The 15,157-nt window shown below is 37.5% G+C and overlaps 1 protein-coding gene across 3 annotated transcripts; it reads left to right on the forward strand.

Annotated features, from left to right (window-relative positions):
- Positions 1-3,974: 3,974 nt before the first annotated feature.
- LOC120960846 (serine hydroxymethyltransferase) lies at positions 3,975-13,710 on the forward strand. 3 transcript variants are annotated; one of them, XM_040384398.2, is made up of 4 exons: positions 3,975-4,172; positions 4,314-4,866; positions 12,160-12,359; positions 12,465-13,710. In XM_040384398.2, exons 2-4 carry the CDS (start codon positions 4,660-4,662, stop codon positions 13,666-13,668), a joined length of 1,611 nt encoding a protein of 536 aa, XP_040240332.2. In that variant the 5' UTR covers positions 3,975-4,172; positions 4,314-4,659; the 3' UTR covers positions 13,669-13,710. The 3 variants fall into 3 exon arrangements, with proteins under 3 accessions (XP_040240332.2, XP_040240335.2, XP_040240338.2); XM_040384401.2 differs by lacking the exons at positions 3,975-4,172; positions 4,314-4,866 and adding an exon at positions 11,649-12,050; XM_040384404.2 differs by lacking the exons at positions 3,975-4,172; positions 4,314-4,866 and adding an exon at positions 12,067-12,090.
- The last annotated feature ends 1,447 nt before the right edge of the window (positions 13,711-15,157 follow it).

Below are 15,157 nucleotides of genomic sequence, written 5' to 3' on the forward strand. Positions count from 1 at the left end.
CCAAAATCGAATTAATGCGTGGCCACGGAGGTGAAAAAATGTTGAAATTTTTTTCAACTTTGTCAAAATTGCTTGTCAACTGCAACAAAGAGCTTTTCTCGTGGCCGCACCAAAAACATACACAAGAATAACAAAAAGCTCCAACATCTTAATATCATCGATATTTTGTTTAAGAAGCACGAAATAGGTATATAAATCAATTAGAATCATTCATTTTAGCATTCCCAAGTGCCTCAAATCCACTAAACGACCACTAAACGGCTTCTAAACGACTCAAGCACTCTACCTAAACGGAATATAGAAAGACTTCGTTTAGCAGACGGCAAACGACTCATGCATTCTAAAAATAGCAAAAAAGCTGGTGGCACCATCTGTTGGTGGGATACTCCAACCAGTTGAGCTTCCTCGCTTGGAGGAGAGCTTTCTCATTTCCTCTGTACTGTTGTATGGTTTCGCATTGAAGTTATGCATCGCTAGAACTAGAACGGTGATACGATTGTTTAAATACTAAACTCCAACGGAAACCACCAGCACTGAAGCAAGTGAGATTTGAGTAATGATCGTTGGTGTTGATACCCACGTATCTGACCACACGACCATATATATATAGATTTTTGCTCGGAAAGTTAGAAGGCTATATAGGTCATGATAAGATAAAACTTGTCGAAACACATTGCAAGAAAAGGATAGCAATATAATAATCAGTTTTAATACGCCACCTATTGATCAAACCAATGAAGCTGTGGAGCTTTTATTTTTTTCTATGGATATTCAATTTTCCAGTCGTTTAAGCTTAATCTGTGGCGCTTGGGGTTGATACCCACGTATCTGACCACACGACCATTCATATCGATTTTTGCTCAGAAAGATAGAAGGCTATATAGGTCATGATAAGATGAAACTTGTCGAAACACATTGCAAGAAAAGGATAGCAATATAATGATGAATTGTAATACGCCATCTATTGATCAAACCAATGAAGCTGTGGAGCTTTCATTTTTTTTCTATGGATATTCAATTTTCCAGTTGTTTAAGCTTAATCTGTGGCGCTTGAGTTATTATCATAGCAATGGGTCACAACTGCGCCAAATGCCTGTTTGTTTACGCTTTTTCGCGAACGTGAAATTTTGTCACTTTTTGTCAACTTTTGTCAACTTTACCGTATTAATACACGATGCGCAATCTCAGATTGCGCATATATTCGTTTTATCAAAACATAAGTCATTTCGCGTAGCCAACCCTGAACTATAAACGTCATTTGGATACATTTTCAGATTGCGCCAAGATTGCGCATAAATTTTCAAGATTATATGTCCGAGGTATATAATTTTTTTTTTTACAGATAAATATATCAAACCGACCCGTTTGACAGATAAATTTATGCGCAATCTGAGATTGCGCATCGTCTATTGCTTCGGTTATTTTCTGGCTGCTCCAAGTTACAAACTTTTGACAAAAGCTCAAAAAAGTGACAAAAGCTCACATTTTGAAAAATTTGTCAGCATTTTGTCACTCTCATGGCCTTTCGCCTACTGACAGTATTTTCCTTCGTCTTAAACTTTAAGTTGGCAACCGGATACCCGGGTATTTTTTTAAACTTTAAACTGCAATAACTTTTGATTCATTGTTTTTATTGACCTGAAATTTGCCGTAGCCTCCCAACTTTTAATTTCTGATTTTTTGGTGCATAAGTTGTAATTTTAAACAGCCTATAAGTATTTTATTTTGATTTTTTTTAACTTTAGCACGTAAGTTGGCAACCAGCATACCCGGGTATTCCATACCTTTTGTATGGAGAATGACGTTTCTCTTCTTCTTCTTTTCGTATTGTGCTTATTTTCGAGTCAAATTCAAGCAATTCCAAATTTCAATTTGACCGTTATTTTTATAATAAAATGAATAAACTAAATGAATAAATGAAATAGAAGAGAATACAGTGGAGCGCCGTTTATCCGGGTACCTTTTATCCCGCTTTCCGTTTATCCGTGCTGTTGAGAAATGACAGTTCAATACAAAAGTGACATTGGATTATGAGAAGGATATTTGAAAAAGCGGTTATAAGAGCACATTGTCATAACAAAAAACACTATAATTCATGGGAAATTTTAAAAATTTTCTTTCGAAAAACAAGAAGTAAGTAAAAACTGGGTTATTTTATCAAAAAATAAGAAAAATTTCCAAAAAATAACCAAGAATTGTTGATAAAATATATGATTTGACTCATTATCCGTGTTATTCGCCTATCCGGGCGAAGCCAAGTCCCGAGAAGCCCGGATAAACGGCGCTCCACTGTATATGGTCGGCATTACTTGCTTACAGCATTAAAATATAGAAAGCATTGTTTACCTATGAAAATCGTTAATTTTTTGTATCAAAACGTGTGGAATACCCGGGTATGCCGGTTGCCAACTTACGTGTGTATATCTGGTTCCCAACTCTACGGTTAAAAGGCCTTATAATTTAAGATACGGAGATATCGGAGAATTGCTGTAGTCTTTCCCCGAGTTACGCGAATTCGAGTTGCACGAATTTTTATTTTTGGCAGTTCATATGTCAAATCGGTACAATTTTCTAAATCAATTGTCAAATGAAAAATAATTTGCAATGTTTTTAAAAGTTTAAAAACACTTAAAAGGCAGAAATAACTGAATATTCTAGATCAATTGCATCAAATAAGTAATAAATTATATAAATGAACTAAATTCAATCAAAAATCATTTGATATCAAGAATATTTGGCTGTAAAACGGACGTCACACGAAGTGTAATCTTTGGCGTAATCCGGATTTCAGGCATTCAACCCTATAATCTTTTGACAGGAAGTTTACGCTCTCCCATACAAATCAAGCGTAAACTTTTTGAGTTTACGCCTCGTGTGACGTCCGTATTATACGGACGTCACACGAGGCGTAAACTCAAAAAGTTTACGCTTGATTTGTATGGGAGAGCGTAAACTTCCTGTCAAAAGATTTCAGGGTTGTATGGCTGAAATCCAGTTTACGCTTCGTGTGACGTCCGTATTATAGTATAATACTCAAAATTTTTACTGATATTCTTTACTTTTAAGTGGATTAAATTTACTACCTAAAATGCAATTTACACATTGCATTGGACAATTCTTGAAGCAAATTGTATTGATTTAATATTTGATCTGTCAAATTTAGATAACCGCATATCTCCGAATCTGCGTAAGTCGAGAACCGCGTAACTCGGGAACAGACTGTACAGCAATTATCCGCAGTACGCGATACTCGATATACGCGAATTCGCAGTACGCGATTCCTCTAAATTTGACAGCTCCATGTGTTTTTTTTTTGCAAACACTTTAATCCTTTGAACTATTTTATACTCTTTTTGGATATCGTTAATGTTCCTTAAGCATTTTGCATTAAATTTGTGCAAAAGATACCTGTTTTACAACAAAAAACATCCATGCATAATTCTGTAAGCGATAGGCCACGGGAGTGACAAAATGCTGACAAATTTTTCAAAATGTGAGCTTTTGTCACTTTTTTGAGCTTTTGTCAAAATTTTGTGACCTGAAGCAGCCAGGAAAAAAAGTTGACAAAAGTTGACAAAATTTGACGTTCGTGAAAAAGCGTAAACAAACATCTATTTGGCGCAGTTGTGACCCATTGTTATGATAATAATGCTAAAATGCATGATTCTAATTGATTTATGTACCTAGTTAGTGTTTCTTAAACAAAATATCGATGATATTCAGATGTTGGAGCTTTTTGTCGCTTTTGTGTATGTTTTTGGTGCGGCCACGAGAAAAGCTCTTTTTTGCAGTTGACAAGCAATTTTGACAAAGTTGAAAAAAATTACAACATTTTTTCAGCTCCGTGGCCACGCGCTATGTGGCGATATTTTTGAACCCTTGAACCGATAGTGTAAACTATTTTTCCATAGGAATCCGCTGTACGTGAAAACTCGAGATACGCTATTGTGCTCGGTCCCGTACAATAGCGTATATCGGATAATGACTGTATACGAAAACTCGAGATACGCTTACTTTTTGGTTCCCACGCAAAGGCGCATATTGGATAGTTACCGAAATGTTTTTTTATGAACCTGAAGATACGCATTCAACAGACTACCGTTGTCAAATTGGACGACCTACAACACATTATTTCTCGTATTTGTCTTATAGAGTGGGATGTTTTGTTAATGGTAAATAGAATCCTGCTTTTATTGAAACGCATGTTTCACATAAGAGTGGCTAAAACAATTTGTTTTTCTACACTATTACCATTACTCATGGTACTAGCAATGCGATGGAATCTAAATCTTTCATACTGTTTACTTCCTAAGCTGTGATGTGCTGTTTCGACTAAGGCTATGGCTACTTTAAAACATCGAGAACATCCTTCCAATCACGGTACTGATAACCTCGTGGTTGCTAAGGTTTCGGCGAATGACAACGATGATAAAGTTTGAGTGATGTTGTGTTCGACCTGCCTTCTCGGTGCGTAACGATGCGGTGCAGAAAACATCTGACAGCGTCTCAAGAAGGCCGCCAGTTCTTCAAGCTTTTTGGCAAACTTAAGTCAGGTGCACGGGTTGTGGTATTGAGCTCAACCCAGAGTTTTCTTGTATTAGTGTCGGCGCACACGTAACGAGAGAAGATAAAATAGATCTCTCGCACAAGTCGTTTAACATGATGATCAGTGCAGTGAGAGCATATCTCTCGCTCGCTCCAGCATTCAGTGTGCGTAGCCTGTCAACGATAATGCGAGCAAGAGTGTCTCCACATCTAAAATATCCAGAAGCATCCGTCTATACCAGTTCTTTGTCGAATACGCCTCGTGAGGGATATAGCCATAAGTCCTGTTTTAGTTCGGCATCGCGAAAATCTTCCTCGAAGGTAAGTGGTTATCATTATGATTATTAAATTATTATAATTATGAGTTAAGTGATGATTCACCAAAGTTAATCGATAACATTCGTGCAAAAACAAGCACGTGTAAAAGTTATGTTCGTGATCCTTTTTCTCAATAATCCCGATCTACGTTGTAAAGATATATCAAACATCATTCAACCCACCATCACCAACAATCAGAGCCGGATAAGCACGTGTGTGCATTGATTAAGTTGGAAGCGGAGTGAAACATATGTTTATCATTGTATGTTTATACATATGTGAATATGTATATGTAAAAAAAAAAAATATATATATATATATATATATATATATATATATATATATATATATATATATATATATATATATATATATATATATATATATATATATATATATCGTGTTTGTCGTGTTGATATATACAATATATAATATGTATGTATATAGTTTAAAAGTTTATACATACATATAGTATATAAGTACAGTTTTTTAGTATAAGGTTGCGATAGTGATTTTTCCAAATCAGCCTTAATGTGGAGATTATCCAGTGTCAAATAGTTATTATTTCTTTCAATTGTGCTGCCGCATGATCATTTCCTCATTTCGGCCATCACTTTGAATGGCCATTTCGATGTACCATCGTTTAAGCAATTGTAAAAAAAGTATACAGTGGTGGGTATTTAAAATCGGACACTTTTATAGAATTCACCTCGAAGTCTGGTCACTCTTCCTACTATGCGATCCATATATCAAGTTCCTAGAATTATAAATCGTCATGAAAACCGTACAGTGGGCTTTTTTATTACCTTTCTACACTGGAATGTGAAATGAGAATCAAAAATAAACTTTTATGCGGCAATAACGTGGAGTAAATAATGACATTCTTCATGGTAGGAAAAGCGTCCGAATTGAAAGTGCCCGATTTTGAATACCCACAACTGTAGCTATTCGCACGAAAACAACGAAAAACGTCGACCGGTATTATCATTTTACAGGGTTTTCAATGATATTATTGAGATGTTCAGCGAGTTGTTGATTCGTTTGACCATATAATTGACTCTTACAGCGAAATATTGGATTGTTCGAACGCAGGTGTTGACATGTTCGACCCAGTACTTCGAGACTTTTACGTTAACCATCCATATGTTTTTCAACCAGTCCGCCCCAGCGCCAGTAAAACAAACATAATAAAAGTGAGGTCTTCTTCTATTTGGCGTAACGTCCTACGCGGACATGCCGGCCTATACAGGCTTTCGAGACTTAATTCATTACCACGTAGCCGGATAGTCACTCCTTGCTATGGGGGACGGTCCATTCTGGGCTTGAACCAATGACGGGCATTCCAAAAATGTGATGCATAAAAGATTTAGTTACACTGACCCTCCCAAAATTTTTATATATATTCTGTAGAAAATATTAACACTCTAATCGCTGACATTCTGCACAGGCTTTCGACGGAGAGCACAAATACAGGTACTCCACGATATACGCTATTGATGCGGACCGGAGGCAAAAGCGTATCTCAAATATTAGTAAGTCGAAATTCGAGGTTTTCAATCAAATTATACTTAATTTTCTTATAATTTAGCCACTAGTATAGTTATTTGATCTGATTTCAACTGAAGATTACAATTTTGTAACTTTTAAAATGGTTTTGAAAATTCGTCCAAGAAGCAAGAGGAAATGTATTTTACATTAGATATTCGATGTGTTAAATTAGTACAATTTGCTCAAATATCTGTCAAATTTAGAACAAATCGTACAGCGAAATCGCGTTTATCGAGTATGGCGTATATCGGGGAATACCTAAACAAGATACGAGAGCGGTTAGAACGTTTCGTTTGCTTACGATCGTTCTCTCTCTTTCTGATCCTCAGAGACAATGCCGTTTCTGCAATATACGCTCTTTTTCTTCCCGCTGCAATACTTTGCTGAAAGTTGCTGAGGGCACAATCACAAAGAAGGATAATGAAAAAAGCCGTGGATCGAAAACGATCCATGCAGCGCCCAGAGTGTTAAGAGAATTATGATAACAATGGGCATATATATTTACAATTTTCCGATGTACAGCCTGTTCCCGAGGAATTTGCGTAACTCAAACCCTCGCAAGTCAAATTTCACATTTTTCAGCAAGTAAATACATTTGATTACTCGATATTTATTTTTCAATTTAGTACTTTTATATGGTTAATCGTTCACGTGATACGATTCGTGCAGAATTCGTTTTTTTACCAAAAATGCAATTTTTAATGCATTGGACAAATCTTTAAGGCCTCGGTACACGACCCGAAAACTCGAGGCAAAAACTCAACAATCTGAAATCTTTATATAAAAAAATTTTCAGGTCGTGTAGCCGCGTTTTGTGTACCACCGTGCATACAAAACCACTGTCATATGGAGCAAGCGAAACTTGTGAACCAATTTCACCAAATGAATATAGATACTCTTCTTATGTGTAAATAGTGGTTGACTGCCGGGTTATTCGCGTGACCACACAATTGTGGATGGAAAACTCTCAGTGCCTTTTGCTACCAACATAAGTCTGCGCCAGGGGGACGGGCTTGCCTGTCGCCTATTCAACCTGGCGCAAGAGAGGATCATCCGTGACTTGAGAGTCGAGACTACGGAAACCATCTTCTATGAGTCAACCCAGATCCTGGCATACGCTGATGAAATAGACATCATTGGTCTGGGGCTCTCCTATGTAACAGAAGCCTACCAACGGATCGAGCAGGCGGCAGAGAAGCTCGGATTGCAGATAAACGCGGCAAAGACCATACTGATGGTGGCAACATCAGCGGGCCTACCAATAAATAATCAGAATCTACGTATCTTGGATCAAAGGTCAGCAACGACAATAGCATGTTAGCTGAGTTGCGCGCAAGGATGATGGCTGCCAACTGGTCATTCTACAGCCTGAAAAGTCAGTTCACCTGAAATAACCTGTACTGTACTATAGTAGTACTATATAGTCCCAGCGACGGACGAAGCTGTAATTGTTTGGTAATATCATTTAAGTTGCATCTTTATTTCAATATACATAATATATTATATATAATATAATATATTTATACATATTCATCCAGGAATCGTTAATAACATTCATTCAGTACACGTAAATTGCAAATAACAGTCTGTTCCAGAGTTACGCGATTGACGCGGACTTGTGCTGAATTCGAGTTACTCGGTTTCCTCGGGAGCGCACAAACCGCGTAACTCGGGAACAGACTGTATACGACAATTGCTTAAACGATGGTACATCGAAATGGCCATTCAAAGTGATGGCCGAAATGAGGAAATGATCATGCGGCAGCACAATTGAAAGAAATAATAACTATTTGACACTGGATAATCTCCACATTAAGGCTGATTTGGAAAAATCACTATCGCAACCTTATACTAAAAAACTGTACTTATATACTATATGTATGTATAAACTTTTAAACTATATACATACATATTATATATTGTATATATCAACACGACAAACACGATATATATATATATATATATATATATATATATATATATATATATATATATATATATATATATATATATATATATATATATATATATATATATATATATATATATATATATCGTGTTTGTCGTGTTGATATATACAATATATAATATGTATGTATATAGTTTAAAAGTTTATACATACATATAGTATATAAGTACAGTTTTTTAGTATAAGGTTGCGATAGTGATTTTTCCAAATCAGCCTTAATGTGGAGATTATCCAGTGTCAAATAGTTATTATTTCTTTCAATTGTGCTGCCGCATGATCATTTCCTCATTTCGGCCATCACTTTGAATGGCCATTTCGATGTACCATCGTTTAAGCAATTGTCGTATACAGTCTGTTCCCGAGTTACGCGGTTTGTGCGCTCCCGAGGAAACCGAGTAACTCGAATTCAGCACAAGTCCGCGTCAATCGCGTAACTCTGGAACAGACTGTTATTTGCAATTTACGTGTACTGAATGAATGTTATTAACGATTCCTGGATGAATATGTATAAATATATTATATTATATATAATATATTATGTATATTGAAATAAAGATGCAACTTAAATGATATTACCAAACAATTACAGCTTCGTCCGTCGCTGGGACTATATAGTACTACTATAGTACAGTACAGGTTATTTCAGGTGAACTGACTTTTCAGGCTGTAGAATGACCAGTTGGCAGCCATCATCCTTGCGCGCAACTCAGCTAACATGCTATTGTCGTTGCTGACCTTTGATCCAAGATACGTAGATTCTGATTATTTATTGGTAGGCCCGCTGATGTTGCCACCATCAGTATGGTCTTTGCCGCGTTTATCTGCAATCCGAGCTTCTCTGCCGCCTGCTCGATCCGTTGGTAGGCTTCTGTTACATAGGAGAGCCCCAGACCAATGATGTCTATTTCATCAGCGTATGCCAGGATCTGGGTTGACTCATAGAAGATGGTTTCCGTAGTCTCGACTCTCAAGTCACGGATGATCCTCTCTTGCGCCAGGTTGAATAGGCGACAGGCAAGCCCGTCCCCCTGGCGCAGACTTATGTTGGTAGCAAAAGGCACTGAGAGTTTTCCATCCACAATTGTGTGGTCACGCGAATAACCCGGCAGTCAACCACTATTTACACATAAGAAGAGTATCTATATTCATTTGGTGAAATTGGTTCACAAGTTTCGCTTGCTCCATATGACAGTGGTTTTGTATGCACGGTGGTACACAAAACGCGGCTACACGACCTGAAAATTTTTTTATATAAAGATTTCAGATTGTTGAGTTTTTGCCTCGAGTTTTCGGGTCGTGTACCGAGGCCTTAAAGATTTGTCCAATGCATTAAAAATTGCATTTTTGGTAAAAAAACGAATTCTGCACGAATCGTATCACGTGAACGATTAACCATATAAAAGTACTAAATTGAAAAATAAATATCGAGTAATCAAATGTATTTACTTGCTGAAAAATGTGAAATTTGACTTGCGAGGGTTTGAGTTACGCAAATTCCTCGGGAACAGGCTGTACATCGGAAAATTGTAAATATATATGCCCATTGTTATCATAATTCTCTTAACACTCTGGGCGCTGCATGGATCGTTTTCGATCCACGGCTTTTTTCATTATCCTTCTTTGTGATTGTGCCCTCAGCAACTTTCAGCAAAGTATTGCAGCGGGAAGAAAAAGAGCGTATATTGCAGAAACGGCATTGTCTCTGAGGATCAGAAAGAGAGAGAACGATCGTAAGCAAACGAAACGTTCTAACCGCTCTCGTATCTTGTTTAGGTATTCCCCGATATACGCCATACTCGATAAACGCGATTTCGCTGTACGATTTGTTCTAAATTTGACAGATATTTGAGCAAATTGTACTAATTTAACACATCGAATATCTAATGTAAAATACATTTCCTCTTGCTTCTTGGACGAATTTTCAAAACCATTTTAAAAGTTACAAAATTGTAATCTTCAGTTGAAATCAGATCAAATAACTATACTAGTGGCTAAATTATAAGAAAATTAAGTATAATTTGATTGAAAACCTCGAATTTCGACTTACTAATATTTGAGATACGCTTTTGCCTCCGGTCCGCATCAATAGCGTATATCGTGGAGTACCTGTATTTGTGCTCTCCGTCGAAAGCCTGTGCAGAATGTCAGCGATTAGAGTGTTAATATTTTCTACAGAATATATATAAAAATTTTGGGAGGGTCAGTGTAACTAAATCTTTTATGCATCACATTTTTGGAATGCCCGTCATTGGTTCAAGCCCAGAATGGACCGTCCCCCATAGCAAGGAGTGACTATCCGGCTACGTGGTAATGAATTAAGTCTCGAAAGCCTGTATAGGCCGGCATGTCCGCGTAGGACGTTACGCCAAATAGAAGAAGACCTCACTTTTATTATGTTTGTTTTACTGGCGCTGGGGCGGACTGGTTGAAAAACATATGGATGGTTAACGTAAAAGTCTCGAAGTACTGGGTCGAACATGTCAACACCTGCGTTCGAACAATCCAATATTTCGCTGTAAGAGTCAATTATATGGTCAAACGAATCAACAACTCGCTGAACATCTCAATAATATCATTGAAAACCCTGTAAAATGATAATACCGGTCGACGTTTTTCGTTGTTTTCGTGCGAATAGCTACAGTTGTGGGTATTCAAAATCGGGCACTTTCAATTCGGACGCTTTTCCTACCATGAAGAATGTCATTATTTACTCCACGTTATTGCCGCATAAAAGTTTATTTTTGATTCTCATTTCACATTCCAGTGTAGAAAGGTAATAAAAAAGCCCACTGTACGGTTTTCATGACGATTTATAATTCTAGGAACTTGATATATGGATCGCATAGTAGGAAGAGTGACCAGACTTCGAGGTGAATTCTATAAAAGTGTCCGATTTTAAATACCCACCACTGTATACTTTTTTTACGTTTGGTATAAAATGGTATGTTTTTGTTGTATTGTATTGTTGTATTGTTTATTGTATTAAGTGATTGGCCAAACAAGCGGCCTTATTACTGAATTAAAACTAAAACTTAAATAACTAACGCAGTGTACAATGACAAAACGGAGCAAACGGAGCATTGTTGCTTCTTCCATAAACATTTATTGACACCGTATGACTTACGCATGACGCTAAGTTTTGCAGAGCGAGTGAGACATGTTAGAAAATAAAAAAAAGGTTCTTTTACCGCATGACGTCTTATACATGTTTGAGATGTATAAAAATGAGGTTAGAAATCAAGCATTTCACTTTTAAAAACATAGATAAGGGTGTTAGCCGAGACTTTGCATTACACGATCCTCTTAACAACAGTCATATATTGCCAGTCTTTAGCTTTAATCTGAAGTTTCCTATCAGGCCATAACAACCCTGACATTCTCGCAGAGTTTTTTTTACCCTTTGCAATAGTGCAAGACGAGGGCGAGATCATCATTTAATCTGATTATTTCTGACGCGCTGCGATTTGTAAATAGCTACAAATGAGCTTATAAGTTTCACCGCCGAACAACGCGAATCATTCAAGAGAATTGTGTCTCACATGCTACACCGATCTTCTGGTGGACTGCATTTGAATACGATTTGCAATTTAGATCGATTCATTCACATTCTGTTTTTTATTACAAGTTTAACTTTTTCGAAACTTTAGCAACAATGAACAAACATCCATCAGTAAATATTCATATTGTTTTGGTTTTAAAAAGCAAATTGCGTGAGGAACGCAAATAAGTACCTATAGCTTAAATCACGCGAAAAACTAATACAATTTAATTTCTTTCAGATGGCTGGAAATGCAAAACTATTGCATGAGACCTTGTGGGATCAAGATCCGGAGCTTATGGATTTGATAAGAAAGGAAAAGACGCGTCAGATCAGAGGTTTAGAGATGATTGCAAGCGAAAACTTTACTTCTCTCTCTGTGCTGCAGTGTCTCAGCTCCTGTTTGCATAACAAATATTCAGAAGGTTTGCCTGGCCAACGGTAAGATTCGCCTCATGCTATGCTCCATTAGTTTTTCTAATGAATCTAGAAAGTAATAACTTTAACAAATATAATTCATTTTTTTTAATTTCTTTATGTTTGTAGTTACTATGGAGGTAATGAATTTATTGACCAAATAGAGCTTTTGGCTCAAAAGCGTGCCCTCGAAGCTTATCGGTTAAGCCCCGAGGAATGGGGTTGCAACGTTCAACCGTATTCTGGTTCACCAGCAAATTTTGCTGTGTACACTGCTCTTATTGAACCGCACGGACGTATCATGGGCCTTGATCTACCCGACGGTGGTCATTTAACCCACGGTTTCATGACTCAAACGAAAAAAATATCTGCTACATCAATCTTCTTCGAAAGCATGCCATATAAAGTCGATCCAGTTACTGGGTTGATCGATTACGACAAGATGGAGGAGACAGCGCGCCTCTTCAAACCGAAAGTTATTATTGCTGGTATTTCGTGCTACTCGCGTTGTCTGGACTACAAAAGGTTCCGGGAAATTGCCAACCAAAATGGTGCATATTTGTTCGCAGATATGGCACATATTTCTGGGCTAGTTGCGGCCGGAGTGATTCCGTCACCATTCGAATATGCGGATGTTGTTAGTACCACAACGCATAAGACATTACGTGGCCCCCGTGCAGGAGTAATCTTCTTCCGGAAAGGCGTGCGCACAGTGAAGGCAAACGGCGAAAAGGTAATGTATGATTTGGAATCACGTATCAATCAGGCCGTGTTCCCTGGCCTGCAAGGTGGTCCGCACAATCATGCTATCGCAGGTATCGCCACCTGCATGTTGCAAGCGCAAAGCCCAGAATTCCGCGCCTACCAGGAACAGGTGATAAAAAACGCACGCGCCCTTTGTGCCGGACTGCTTGAGAAAGGATATTCTGTAGCGACGGGTGGTACAGATGTGCATTTGGTGTTGGTAGATTTACGCCCAGTTGCTATTACGGGTGCCCGTGCCGAGTACATCTTAGAGGAAATCTCCATAGCATGCAACAAAAATACTGTTCCAGGTGATAAATCTGCCTTAAATCCATCTGGCATTCGGCTAGGAACTCCGGCACTTACGACGCGCGGTCTACTTGAGAAAGATATGCAACAGGTAGTGGAATTTATCGATCGTGGATTACGTCTATCGAAGGAAATTGCCAACGTCTCTGGTCCGAAACTGTCTGACTTTAAGCGTATATTACACGAAGACTCCACGTTTAGTGAAAAAGTGAACAATCTGCGCAAGGAAGTGGAACAGTACAGTGAACAATTCCCTCTGCCTGGTTATGCAGACTTCTAACACAAAATTTCAATAAAAACTTTATAAGATTAAAAAAAAAGATTTTACATTAAGTCTTTATTTTCATATCATCGTGATTAACACGTTCAGCCCGATGCTAATTATCATGAACTTTCCGTTCCGCTGGCATCTACTACACAAGCAGTTAATTTTGAGTTTTTTTTGCAACAATTTCGTCTCTACCCTGTTCACCAATACTGCTGTGTGTGCGATGAGATTTTTGGCAACCGCCATCATTTTTAGAATACTATTCTTTTGCTTTCGCACCGCTGCTACTCATGTGAGTAGAGAACAGTTGTTCGCACCTGTTTTTGACATACTGGAAAGCTCACTCACTGATCGGACTGAACGTGTTAACCCTAGTGTTACTGACCGCCTACCCGGGTAGTATTTGCACTATAAATTCTTGATTTCTTTCGAAAGAAAAGTCGTACAGTCTTGAAATTCAAAGAATCCTTGAAGAAATATGTTTTACGTTACATCGTCCAATTTTTTTTTATATACATTTTTTAGCCATCATGTTTGACCGTCGGACCGCCTCCTCGGATAAGTTTCGCATTTTTATTCCAAAATAACTTTGGATTAAGAAGTCGTATCGACTTCAAATTAAAAAAATACCTCCGAATTTTTTTTTAACTTTGTCCAAAAAATAAGAAAAATATGAAAAATGTTTAAATATTTCTAAAAATTATTTTAGTTTATATACCCTTCATATGTACAACGGCCTACCCTGGTGCCCATACATTTTTTATGGAAGAATGATGGTATTCGTGGTTGAAAGCGTATATCTTTTGAATTACTAGTTAAATTTGAATGAAATCTGTCTCATATGATCATAATAATGTTGATTAAAATATCGTAGTAAATTTAGAGTTTTAAAACTCCTATCAATATTTTTTTCAATCAAAAATGTGCTGTAACTCCAACACCCCAACCGGCCTTACCGCATGTTTTGAGTGGATGCTTATGTCTTTTTCTTTTCTATCAAAAGTTGTATTGCAGTTAAATTTTATTGCTTGTTGTGTAACAATATATAGTTATGCGAGGGACATATTAAGTCTTATAAAAAAATATTTATTTTTCTTAATCAACCTAATGCGTCTATCGCTGGTGAGTTACAATTCTGAACTGACTTAAACTTCCTAGTCCTAACTAGCTCGAGCCTAAGCCTATTGCGCCGGTGTTTCACGATGTCATCTTCGGACGGATGTTCTATGACGGTTGTCTTCGGGCGGATGTTCCACGACGGTTCCCAACAGTCAAAAGCCGAAGATTTTATATTGACCTTTCACTTTTTCTATCTGTCTCTCGCTCTAATTTGAGCGATTTTCCCCTGATGAGTGTCCCCGAGCCTCCTCGTGTGGTTGTTGTTGTTGGAAGTTGAAGCCGAAACCCCCTCGTGCGCTGCCAAAATCAGCGAAGAACGAAATCGAGTGGCTCAAGCGAAAAAACGAAAAAAAAATGATGAACGAGTGTGCTGTGACAATAA

This window comes from Anopheles coluzzii, chromosome X (assembly GCF_943734685.1).
Source record: "Anopheles coluzzii chromosome X, AcolN3, whole genome shotgun sequence".
Classification (NCBI taxonomy): Eukaryota; Metazoa; Arthropoda; class Insecta; order Diptera; family Culicidae; genus Anopheles; species Anopheles coluzzii.